Raw genomic sequence first — 13118 nt, forward strand, 5'->3', positions numbered from 1 at the left:
CCCCTCTCCCCTGCTCACACACACTCTCTCTCTCCCTAAAAAAAAAATTACTGATCTGATTTAAAGGAAATTACTGTTCATACTTATATATAGATCAGGAAACAGACTTCAAAGGGATGCTGGAAGGTCAGAAATGCAGGGAATGCTGGTGTAGGTAACATATGGAAGATTTTAGATACACTACCAACACCAACTGTCCCTAATTCTACCCTGTGTCATCAGTCACAATAGCTGGGTCAACACACACATACCAGTGATTCATTCCAGAAATATTTATGGAAACTATGCTGAGGTCTGCCCCAAGATATTATGTGAACGACATAAACTCAAACTTCGAACTTCCAAGAGGGAAAAAAGAACTTAATTCTGACAAAAAAAAAATGGAAAAAAAACCACTTATTTGAAAATAAAGGACTATTTGCTTACTATTAACCCTGTTAGAAACTGACCACATGAATGACTTCATTCCTTTATCTCCTCCTCCAAATTGGCTTCATTTGAAACAACAGTAAATATAGCTATGTGAACATAAGCTTTTACAAAGGGCAAAAAATTTAAATATGCTGATTTTTGTCTAGTTGACAATGTATATGTTATTTCTTTTACCTGCTAACTAGTTATTAAGCGATCAAAAGCCAAACCACATTTAAAAAGACATTGGTAATATTTTTCATTCATTGCATAACAATTTAAAAAGACTGTAAGACTGATCCATTCAATGTTTTTTTTCTCCGTGGCAAATATGGAGCTATAAAAAAAAATGACATTTTAACTGCTGTCCATATGTGAGATTTATGAGAACAATGTAAACTGACCAAACAAACAAAAGTCTGGTCTGCTAAACATTCATACATGAAGAGAAAGACCTTCAATGCTGGCAACTGAACCTCATTAAATAGGATGAGTTTACACCTATATTTCCTTCAGTGCTATGCAGACTGAAGTCACATTTTAACCTGTTAGACACTGTAACACTTACCTGGGCTTATAATTTTTATTCTTTCATTGCATATGCTGCTAACAGAAATGGTTGTTGATAAAGGTGAGTGAAACTGAAGTAATCCTGGAACACTCCAAATTTTCTAATTTTGGATTCTTATCTAAGACATAAAATTGAGGGATGAAATTGACGAACACAAGAAATACACAGCTCTTACAGCTTACAAAACATAGGATTTTATTTAAATTTGTGTACAGATAAGAATTTACTAAAATTTCAACAAAGACCTAATTCAAATCCTTTCCCACCACAAAAACAGGCATTATGAAAAAAAAAAGCCAGATTCTCTCAATTACATTTTCCCAGCTGGTAGATTCTGGAGGGAAAAAGGAGGGGAGGAAAGATACCAACACAACATAATTTGATCTTGAGTGCTGTCTCTTCTTGAAATGACTTAATTATGGAGATTTCCATAAGAATCAGCATCCTTCGGTTTTGACGTTGAAATAGAAGCTTCTATTCCAAAATCACAAATAAGGCTTCTGGCGTTATTTTTAGTGTGAGGTACACAGCATATTCACTATTAAGGCAAATGGTAGAATACATGTGTGAGATATTAATGTAGATCTTCCACTGTAAAACAACGTGTTTTGGAACATTCATGGACTTTCTAAGTGCGTTGGAATTAGAAACTTGTAAAAGCTGTTGCAGTGTATAACAGTTTTGAATGTCTTCGCTGTGCCTTTTTGAAAGTTAAGCTGTTAAATGTAATCTTGTTTGACTTTTTAGAGCATGTGAATTTTTTATTATTAAAAATCGTAGAATTGGTCTGATCTCAAATTCTGTATATACACACACTGCTTGCCCAAACAGACTGCTCCCCTAAAGTCGGCAACAAGCAATGCTTACTGAGCAGGTTCACAGTGACTGAAAAGTATGAGAACAGAACACGGAAGACTGTAAACGACATCAGATTATTGAGGTGGGCTAGCTATCTTATTCAAGAAAATGCAGATTTAAGATTTTTCACAGAGTGATTATGGCTCATCCCCTCACCCATTTTCCCCCCAATCGGATGACCGTTTCCTTCATAGTGATGAATCATTCATTTTTATGAGACAATGGCCTTCTTCCTCCAAGGGTCAGGACGAAGCTGTCACTTCTTAGCCACGCTGGCCACAGACTTCTTGGCGGCATCCTCCAGGTCCACAGCTGAAGTAATGGGGAGTCCACTGTTACTGAGGATGTTTTGGGCCTCGTGGACATTGGTTCCTAGAAGGTGGGCAGGGGGGTACGGACAGTCACTGAAATGAAACTGGAGGTGGGGCCCTGGAAAGTTTCGTACAACCTGAAATTGTGCGAGACCCAGGTCTCACCAATTACAGCTCAGGTTCAGCTTTTTTATGATTCAGATTTGGCTATTTAGACGTAGCCACCAGAAAAATTTACTTTTTTCCTTTTTTTCACCTCAAATGTCTGGCATTATAAGACATATATATATATATATATATATATACACACACACACATACATATATATATATACATACATATATATACATATATATACACGTATATATACATGTATGTGTATATATACATCTACATGTGTATATATACATATACACATATATGTATATACAAAATATAAATAAAAATACATATAAATATATGTACACTTATACACATACTTATACAATATAAATTATATAAACTTACTTAAATACAAATAAAATATATAAATATAAATAAATAACATACATAAAATATTACATAAAAATATACTACCTATATTTTTTTCTGGCATTTAAAAAATGCAGATAATGACATTCTTATAAGACTGTGAACGAAGAAAGATCAATAACTACTTGGTCCACTGATTCGAAAAAAGAAAATCTTCTGAAACCGATGTGCCCCTTGCTTGAACAACCTGAATATGGAATCTAAAGAAAAAGCTATGTGTCCAGTATGAGCGAGAGAACGGCGAGTCGATGGGTTGGTAGCCACAGAATACTGAAAGTAACAAGTGAAGATGCACAGGACTGATCTGAGCTAGCTTTTCACCAGGAAATGAAGTAAATATATGTTCTGATCGACATCACTGACAGGGAAGATGACGTGGCAAGATCTCTAACAAGTGGTGGTCTGGCTAATAATAAGCAAGACGAAAGACTGGAATTGCCTGAGACTAATGGACATTTTTTTTTTTTTTTTTTACTGATAAAAGCAGACATTTCAGCTGATAATCCACAGTCGAGTGGATTTAACGTGGTTTTGGCCCATACTAGAAGGCAACTGTCTTAAAGATCTCATGAAACTAAAGTTTTGAGGGTCTGCCCACCTATGGCCATGAATCCACCGCTTTGGAAACAATGATAGTTATTCAACACACGTGTTCTCGCTTCCTCCCTGCTCCGTATGACAAAAAGGGCAGAGGGCCCCAAAAAGAGTACTGCATGCAGCCTGTGATGGTGTATCTTTGTCTCCCATTCTCGGCAGATTTGTAGCACTTGTGGGCCAAGCTACCCCACCCAGAGGTGTGCTTCTGCGACTTGACTATTTAGCAAGCAAACTGCTCTCCTGTTCTTGCAGAGTGAACAAGCCCCTAGGAGAAATGTGGTAACATTTAAGAGTCTAATGAAATACCTCATCTTACATCATTTCCTGTGCTTTTATCTAGTTAGCAAGGCAGAGCCTATTTATATACAAAGACCTTGAAATATAGGCCTTGGAGGACCTAAGAGTACAAATAAAAAGGAAGCACTTGGTCAGCATGTTTCATACAAACAGGCAAATGCCGAGTTCAAGGGGAACATTTGCGCTAACAAGGTGATGTAGTGTGGATTCCCTGGGAGCTGGGGGCCACCACAGCTGTGGCGAAGTGAACACCTGGCATTGCATCTTTAGTTCCAGGATAACTCACTGCTCTTTTCCACAGGAAATCTGCTAAATATCCTCTTTGGGAAACAAAATTCAAAAGGTAAGGAAGCTGTTACCTGGGTGGCTCAGTTGGTTAAGCCTTGGTCCAACTTTTCACTTTGGCTTAAGTCATGATCTCACAGTTTGTGAGATTGAGCCCAGAGAAGGGCTCCTTGCTGACGGTGAGGAGAGATTCTCTCTCTCTCTCCCTCTCTCCCTCTCTCTCTCTCTCTCTCTCTCTCTGCCCCTTCTTGGGCTCTCTCTCTCAAAATAAACAAACAAACAAACAAAAATCCCTAGCTTCTCACCCTGGCTCTGTTGTAGATTAGTTGCACAGTTTTGGGTAAATTATGTAACACCTTTGAGCCTCAACTTCTTAATCCCCAGACATAACATTATGATCATCTTCCTCATAACTAATACACACGCCAGACATAATGCTAAGTGACTTCCATGCAGTATATGAAATCTTTATGACGACGATGCCTAGATCTTACTGTCCCTATTTCACAGATGAGGCAAGAGAGGCACAGAGAGGTTAAAGAACTTTTCTACAGTCACAGACTGTATGTGGCAGTGATGGGAACCTGAACTCTGTTCTAATAATACAACTCTGAATGTTCTAACCAGAATATCGCTAGTTGGTTTCCTTGTTTATAAAATGAGGATAATAATGCTGACAGCATGGGTTGTGAGGAGGAGCAAATGAAATAACACATGTGAAAGGATTTTGTAAATGTCTAGGAATCTGTGGCCGACTTAGCTCGCCATCAACCAGACAGTCACGCTCCTCTTCTGCCCAACCAGGAACCACATTTCCCAGGTCTCCCTTGCATGTATGTGGGGTCATGTGACTGAGTTCTGGCCAAGAATGTGTGAGCGCCATGAAATATGTGCCCATAAAAATTGCCCTTGTGAGCTCCTGCAGTCACTCGTTTTTTTCCCTGTGTACCTTCTGGAATGTCACCAGCCAAGACAACTCTGAAAATCCCCTTTCTGGACATGGCAATGCCTCCTTCAGCATGGATACCAGAATAATTCTGTAGAGCAGAGCACCCTACTCATGCACCCTTTCAGACTTCATATTAATGAGAAAGAGCTTTCTATTACATTAAGAATCACATTTCAACATTTATCTATTACAGGAGCCGGCGTTACTTTGATGGACACATTACTTTGTAAGGGTGGTAGCCAGCTTCCAAAATGGCTCTCTGTGGTCAGTTCCTACTTCCTGGTGTCCACGCCCCTGTGTAACCCCTTTGGCTGTTGGTAGAACCAGCAACTTGCTTCTAATGACTAAGAAGAGCAAGAGTGACAGAATGTCATCTCTGAGACTAAGTTCCAAAATCCCAGGACTTCTTCCTTGTTCCTTCTGACTCTGTTCACTCTGATGCAGCACATTGCCATACTGTGGACTATGGAGAAGTCCACGAGGCAAGGAATTCAGGGCTGCCTCCAGCCAAAAGCCGAGGAGCAACTGAAGTCTTCAGCCTGACAGCCCATGGGGAACTATATCCTGCCAACAATGATGTATTGGGAAGCGATCCTTTCCCAGTCGAGCCTTGATATGACCCTATCCCTGGCTGACACTTTGACTGCAGCTTTGAGACCTTAAACCAAAGGACCCAACTAAGCCACACTCAGATTCCCTACCACAGAACACTGTGAGATCAACAACGTTCCTTGTGTTAAAGGCAATTTGTTACACACTAGTTACCTAATGCAGATGTAAAGATTTATTATTTCATTAATCCAACCTCAGTGTTCATTTTGATACATATGGTAGAAGTTTCCGACAAGGTCCCAGAGGTTGAAAAGTAGAACAGAGGATCAGACGATGGCAGGTGTTGAATATTAGGCTAAGGAATTCTGACATTAATCCGTAAGTAGGGCTTTCATGGAAGAATGACACAGTGTGCAGCAAAGTCCTGACTGACACAGAATGGAACTGGTCTTTGGACCAGAAGGTCAATGAAAGTTAAATATGTAAACCTCTATCTCCTTCAACAGAGACATAGACTAGAGTTCTCTGCCTACCTGTCCTCTAATCCACCACGAAAGAAATCTAAATTTGGGTCAGAAAGGCTCTTCTCCTTCTTTCCTTTCTCTTTAGAACAGCCTCCACACAGACAGCTTCCAAGAACCCCACGCATCAAGAGGCAGATTCATCTCCCTGAACATTCTACATCTCTGACTACCTTCCTTTGGTGACAGAGTCCTCCTGTGAACACAGATCTTAGCCAAGCCTGTCAAGTTCTCTCTGAGGAACTGAACCGGTAAGAGAATTAGCAGCATCAACAGGAGTGGTAACAGTAACAAAAGCATTAACAGCAACTTAGCAGGTGTCCTGCAATGTTCAGTTCTATTAGTTCATTTGCTACTCAAGAGCATCCCTGAGAGAGCTACCATTATTATCTCCTTTTACAGAAGGGAGGACTGAGGCACAAGTAAGTTAAAGGCTAAAGTCTAGCTAGCATGGCTAGGAATAGTTAGGAAGTAGTTGAATGAAAACTGAACTTGATCTCTCACTGATCTGAATGATTCCTGGAACTAATGCTTGAAACATCCATGCTGAACCATGAATGACAACCTTTATAAATAGAGGATATCGTCATAATCACATTGACAATAATAAAAAAAATAATCTGTTTTCCAGTCTTCCCACATTACTTTGAGCCTTTGAACTTGTGAATTTGGTGGTTCTAAAAGACCTGGTGAGTCAGGTCTTTATAAATGCGTGCTTTTTATTCATTTATTTATTTCTTGGCCAAGAGCACTGAGGCCTGGTGATTGGCAGGATGAGGTCTCAAGATCCTTTGGTCTTCCCACTCTACTTTGATTTCCTGGTGACTCCTGTTTGAGGAGTCAAATTTACAACTTAAAATTTGTGGCACTTTTGCACGCATGAGATTGTCTAAACTTCAATGATACTATAAATTATTTGAGAGCAAGGATCGGGTACAAGTAGGGTGTCTGCTTTCTCCAGCCTCCCTGCCTGGCTACACCGACCCTACCAACTGTCCCCTTCTCGAGGAAGGACCACATGGTGATCTTCGTCCCAAGGCAGACATGGACTGTTCCCAAGATGACTGCACCTGACCCAAGGGTGGTGCAAATACAGACGATGGCCATTAGCTTGTGCAGTCAGGTTTGCTCTGCTGAGAATCTGAATGGGTAGCACACACGAAATGGGGAACAGTAGCATGAAAAGGACTTAATCAGCCGTTAGTAAGCAGGTGAGACAGAGGCAGCGCAAACATGCAGAGAGGGGTGGAGTCAAGTGCACAGGCTGCTGGAGTGCTGCTCCTGAGGTTGGCCTCCATGCCACATCCTCCTCCTCCTGGGGGCCGGCTTCATTACGGCTGGTGTCCATTCTGAGAACTGCTTATTCAGTTTTACCTGCGTTCTTTTCATGGCTACAGACTGGCTGTGGACCGTTTTAGGGTTCTGAGACTACTGGAACAGGTCACTCTTCCTTGCAACCAAGAAACCTAACTAAACCAGTTCCTGAATTAACATCTTCTTCAGGACTTAACTGAGCATCAGGTATTCCCAAAGGTGGAAAACGACCGATTTAGAAATCCGTGAACCCGCAGACATGGTGGACCTTTGGCCTCGAGTCCTCCAACCAGAACTCTTGTCTTCTGCTTGGCCAACACCCAAACGTTCATGAGATATTTGTTTAAATGGCATTTCCTGGGGCGCCTGGGTGGCTCAGTCAGTTGAGCATCTGACTCTTGGTTTTGGCTCGGGTCATTATCTCATGGTTTCGTGAGTTCGAGCTTCACACTGGGCTCTGTGCTGACATCGAAGAGCCTGCTTGGGATTTTCTCCCCCTCTCCCTGCCCCTTCCCGTCTTGTGCTGTCTCTGTCTCTCTCTCAAAATAATAAATTAATTGAAATAAAAATAAATGGCATGTCTTTGGGGATGCCTCCCTTGTCACTACTCCCCCAGCCCCTAAACTAGAGCAGGACCTGTAAGTGAGCTTCCATCCCACCTTGTACTTCCGGAATCACAGCACTATTGGGACTGCTCACTGACGCTTCTCTCGCCCCCGCCAAACACAAGCTTCATCTAGGCTGACATTCTGTCAGGCCGGCCCACCAGGATCTCTGCGCTCAGTGCAGTTTCCATGACACAACCCGGGCTTGCTGATGGGCTGAATGACGGTGGATGGACTCACACATACCAAGTGTGCTTGAGTTGGTGAGGTGCGGGAGCTTTTCTGATCACCTTGCTGGCCCGACACCCCCAAATAACCCATTTTTTTAATAGGACTGAAACAGAAGCCCCAAACGACCTGAGGGAAATTAGGAGTGACTGTTCCTGACTTTTCGCAGGTTCTCCAGGGGCTTTTGTGGTGGCCTCTTTTCTCTAAGAAGGGCTGAACAGCAGCTGGCTCTATGCGGTGCCCTAGAAGACTCCAAGCTGCCACCACTCCTCTGTCCCTCCTGGACAGGAAGGCCTTCCTCAAGGTTAACAACCAGGGGGCGGGGCCGGAAGAGACTGGGTAGAGCAGAGCCCAGGAAAATGGGCCCTTCTCTCCTTCCAGCTGCTCCTGCAGGGCCATAGCAAAATGCCTAATTGCTTCACAATTCCAGGATCCATTAAAGTGAATTTTAATTATGCTTCCAGTTACACTTTAATTACAGCCTTAATTATTAAGCACAGGCTAGGCATACTCAGAACCCCAGCATGAAACAGGGAGAGGGAGATGAAGAAGAAGAGAAGAGAAAAAGGAGAGAGGAGAGGGGCGGGGAGGAGGGGGGAAGGAAAAGGGCTTGGTTCTGGGGAGAAGGAGGAGGAGGGAGGGAGGGGGAGGGAGAGAGAGAGAGAGAGAGAGAGAGAGAGAGAGAACACATAGTAAGGAATATCCCAGAGCATAGAGAACAAGGGAGACAAGTGAGCCCGCCAAGTCCCATGGCACCAGCCCCTGCCCTGACTCTGCCAGCACCTGTCCTGGCTTCCAAGCTGGTTTCTCCCTCGTTGGTTCTCCTGCCCACAGGCCAGGGAGAAAGAAGCAAAGCTAGGGCAGGCCTTGCTGCCCACAGACCCTGCTGCCTGGTTCCTATGGAGAGAGCAGCTAGAAGGGGTAGGGGGAATGCACAGAGAAGAGGGTCAGAAAGGAAACCAAGCCTGGAAATGAGGTCACTGGAAAAGAAAAGAGAATCAGGGGAAGCCTTGGGCAAACGCTTGCTGTTGTGTGGATTTCTTTCATTAATGCTGTTCTTTGAATATTCAAGGTTGGTTTCTTCTGGATTCACCAAGTGGCTGACACCTGCTACCCACCCCCTTGCTTGCCTTTATTTCCAAATAGTGAACCATCAGAGCCACTTTAAACTCTGGCTCGGAACTGAGAGTTTCAAAGACCATGTTTATGCCTGTGTACCCAATTACAAAGGAAATTGATCTCTTCCCCACATTTAAATTAGTGCCGCTGACATGTTCTAAAAATTATTAAATGCTGCATTGCTTTTTAATGAGACTGCAGGACTACAGTTTTAATAACCACCTGTACAGATAACTGATTGACTCACGTTGGTTCAACTTCAAGTACTTCTTAACATCTGCTTGCTGAAAGCTGCTAAGCTAAGCGGTTATCTCCCCGACGCGTGCCTTAAAAATGGCAATACACAGACAATCAAAGGGGAATGATTCTAAAATGAAGTCTTGCTCTGCCAATAGAGGTATATTATAAAAAGAATAATTATGAAATTTTAAAAATTCTCCACTTGTGCATGTTTTACCACTGACTTCCTGCCACCAGGTGGAGTGAGAGAGCTGTAAAGAGAGATGAAGGTTAATTTATCAAAATTTGTTCTTTGCTTTCATGACCTGGGAGAGAAGACCATGGTAGTAGACAGAAATCACAGGGTTTTGTTCAAAAGGTGGGCCCCTTGCCCCCAACTCAGGCCAGTCTTTTATCACAGGGCTGTGAAGAAAATTACTCTCTAGTCAAAAGTATAGAGAAATTAGGCTTTTTGAAAAAGTATTATTTGCGGGGGCACGTGGGTGACTCAGTTGGTTAAGCATCCACGTCTTCATTTCAGCTCAGGTCATGATCTCACAGTTCATGAGATCGAGCTCTGCATCGATCTCTGTGCTGAACCGGATTCTGCTTATGATTGTCTCTCACCCTCTCTCTGCCCCCTCCCCTGCTCATGCATGTGCTCTCTCTCCTCTCGCTCCCTCTCTCATAAATAAATAAATAAATAAAGAGTAATATTATAATAGGAATTGAACTTTTTAAGAATGCAACAGTTAGCACTTATTGTATATATACTAGGTACAATAAATATTTGTTGGATACAGGAGTTAAGGGGTTCACAATTATCATATCACTTCAACCTTCATAGCAACCCTAAAAAAGACATCATCTTCATCCCCATTCTACAGATGAGACGACTAAGGCACTGGGAGGCTGAGGAACTTGCCCAACGTCTCCGAGCAAGTCAAAGGCTAAGCCAACGTGAGAACACAGATTTGTATGACTGCAAAGCTGCATGACAACCGTGTAACTTGGCGTCTAAGCGCTAGGAGGAATCCTAAGCGTCCTTTAGGATCAAAGTCTCTTGTTTTCACTAGAGGAAACTGAGGCCCGGAAATGTTAGGTGATTTGCTCTGGTGAAATAATCAGCGAGCCATGTACAGGACTGACTCTCGGTCTGGTGTTCTAAATCAGGGCTATTCTAAGTCAGCTAAGAATAGTTGTTACATTTTTAAATAGTTGGAAAAAAATCAGAAGAATAATATTTTGTGATACATGAAAGTCACATGAAATTCAAATTTCCGTGCCCATAAATAAAGTTTTACTGGAATGCAGCCAAAGTGATTCATTTGCAGATTGTCCATGGCTGCTTCTGTGCCACCAAAGGCAGAGCTGAGCGGTTGTGACAGAGTCAGCATGGCCCATCAATCCTAAAATACGTCGACCCCTGCTCTAAGTAATCAAATCTTTCCCCGCCTCCACCCCAGGGAGAAAGGAGGTCAGTGGAAACAAACCAGGTTCCACAGAGCAGCAGATTCCTCCTAAAATGGTCACTGTCCTTTTGCCCTTGCTCCTCTTCCATTATTCTCCTTTCAAGTGACAACCAGATAGAAGGGGCCCATTTTCTTGGTGACATGTAAATGTAGATAACTTATCACATGTCTTTTGTTATTGTACTGCTAAAAATGGAATAATTCATTGAGAATCAGAGGTAAAACTCCTGCTGCATCAGCAGTCCTCACTTGCCACAGATGATGTGCAACCAGTATCTAACACCTTGCTTGGCACTTTGCTGCCAGCCCACAGACTGGCCCTGCTTGGCGCACAGAGTGCCCCCTGGTGGAGTTACAAACAAGAGCTCGAGTAATAATGGCAGGCAACGTTTACTGAGCCAGGGACTGTCTGGGTTACTGTAAAACTCATCTTCTCCTTGCAACAACCCCATGAGACCGCCATATTTCTATTCCTGCTTCACAGGTGAGGAAATGGAGATTTTAAACCTGGCTGTCACCGAGAAAATGAGCGACCTTGGGAAGTTACGCTGGATTCCTCACATTTTAGAAAAATTAAAAATGACAAAAGACATCCTGTGCACACCTATTCTCCTTGATGACTTCTCTTCCCGGGGTAAGAAGAAACCACCGCCGAGGGTGTGAGTGTTATTCTCATGATGCCCACAGGAACCACCGACGCAAGTGGCAGGAAGCCGATGGCTGGGGTCTTCTCCACAGTGCTTCCAAGAAGGGTGTGCAAGCCAGATTTAGAACCAAGTCTAACATATATTCACTGAGGGCGCATGCTAGGTGCTCACACTTTCACTTTCAACCACGTAAACCCTCAAAACAGCAACATATATGTTAACCTAAGACAAATGTATGGAATGGAATGTATCCTCTGGCAAGCCAGAATGCCCTACAATTCTGTACCTGCTCGGAATAGGGCCGTTCTCATAAAGAACAGAATAGAGCCTTTCTCATAAAAAACATCGACACAGACTTAGGGAGATTTGCCTTCCTGGAGTCTACCGCATGGCTTTCAATTCATGTATATTCTAACTTAGGCATGATTTCAGGAATTTTCAAAGGTAATTTTGGCAGTGTGGGACTTTTGTCTGTGATCCTGACCCTGGAGCTCCCATGCTGCCTGAGAAGTGACATCATGGCGTCACTGTCTGTGATTCTGTACTTACGTGGGGGGAATGGCCAAGTGGATCTCGCTGCTGATCTGTTCCTTGAGCTGTTAGGTTCTCAGAGCTTAGTATTACCGCATTTTTCTTGACTTTTAAAAAACCTTTCGGAGCTGAGGACGGAGGAGGCTTTAGACTCAGGTACCGTGGGGAGTTTCCAGAATTCCAGGCCTTGCCGCTGGTCTCTTCTCTACACCAGGCTGCAAATTATGTCCCACTGTCTTTGGAACAAAGATTTACCGTGGCACGGTCATCCCCATCCCTATACTGTCTATGCTGTTTCTGTGCTACAACGGGAGAGGTGAGTTACTGCAACAGGGAATACACGGCCCACAAAGCCTCAAGTTTGGCCACTGACAGGAAAAGTCTGCAGACCTTTGCTCCATACAATCCAAATTTCTGGTGCTGTGGCTGTGGAGGACAAGAACCCGGCCTCATCATGTACTTCTCCAGCTTGCGGTTCTTGCTTCCCACTTCTGATGCAGCAAGCCGCTGTATTTGCAGGACAGAAAATTCTACCTACTCTTGCTCTCTTTGAATCAACAGTGGCTGATAGTTGGCTGGAGTGCCCCTACTCTCCTTTCCCACAAACTGCAGAAGACGATGACCACAGAGCTCTTTTCCGCTGACCTGGGATACAGTCTCAGCATCTTTCTTGGCCCAGCACAGTGGGCAGCCACTGCCAATAAATAGAAGGTGGCATGAGATGAAAGCTATTTATTTGTCCTGCCTGTTCTAACCCATTCTTGGGCATGCCTTCCTCTTAGATGGCTCTGCCTCAGGACAGCCTCAAGGTGGCACCCTCTGGGACAGTCTCAGTCACAGGACACATCTGTCGCTTTTAAGTAGGACAGACAGAATCTACCAGTGTGTCCCCTTCCTGAGCAACGTGTTTTCTCTCTTGTCGGTGGCTGAACAAATGTGACTTTCAAGTGTTATATAAAGAAACTGAGGCACGGAGATACGAACTGACTGATCACTCAGAAGACACCCACAAAGCAGAAGGTGGTGTCGTGATGTGTGGGACTTAGGATGTGTCAGTCCCCAGACCTGTCATGCTCTAAAATCCCTCCTGATTACAAGTG

General features: G+C 43.3%; 1 protein-coding gene across 1 annotated transcript in view; it reads right to left on the reverse strand.

Moving 5' to 3' along the window:
- Positions 1 to 1153: 1153 nt before the first annotated feature.
- SUCLG2 (succinate-CoA ligase GDP-forming subunit beta) overlaps positions 1154 to 13118 on the reverse strand; it is a 278731-nt gene continuing 266766 nt past the window's right edge. The window contains exon 11 of the mRNA XM_047842935.1: positions 1154 to 2212. Coding sequence (XP_047698891.1) covers positions 2097 to 2212 — 116 coding nt within the window. The 3' untranslated portion in view covers positions 1154 to 2096. The remainder of the gene's footprint in view (positions 2213 to 13118) is intronic.

The sequence above is a fragment of the Prionailurus viverrinus genome, chromosome A2, assembly GCF_022837055.1.
Source record: "Prionailurus viverrinus isolate Anna chromosome A2, UM_Priviv_1.0, whole genome shotgun sequence".
In the NCBI taxonomy this organism is placed as follows: domain Eukaryota; kingdom Metazoa; phylum Chordata; class Mammalia; order Carnivora; family Felidae; genus Prionailurus; species Prionailurus viverrinus.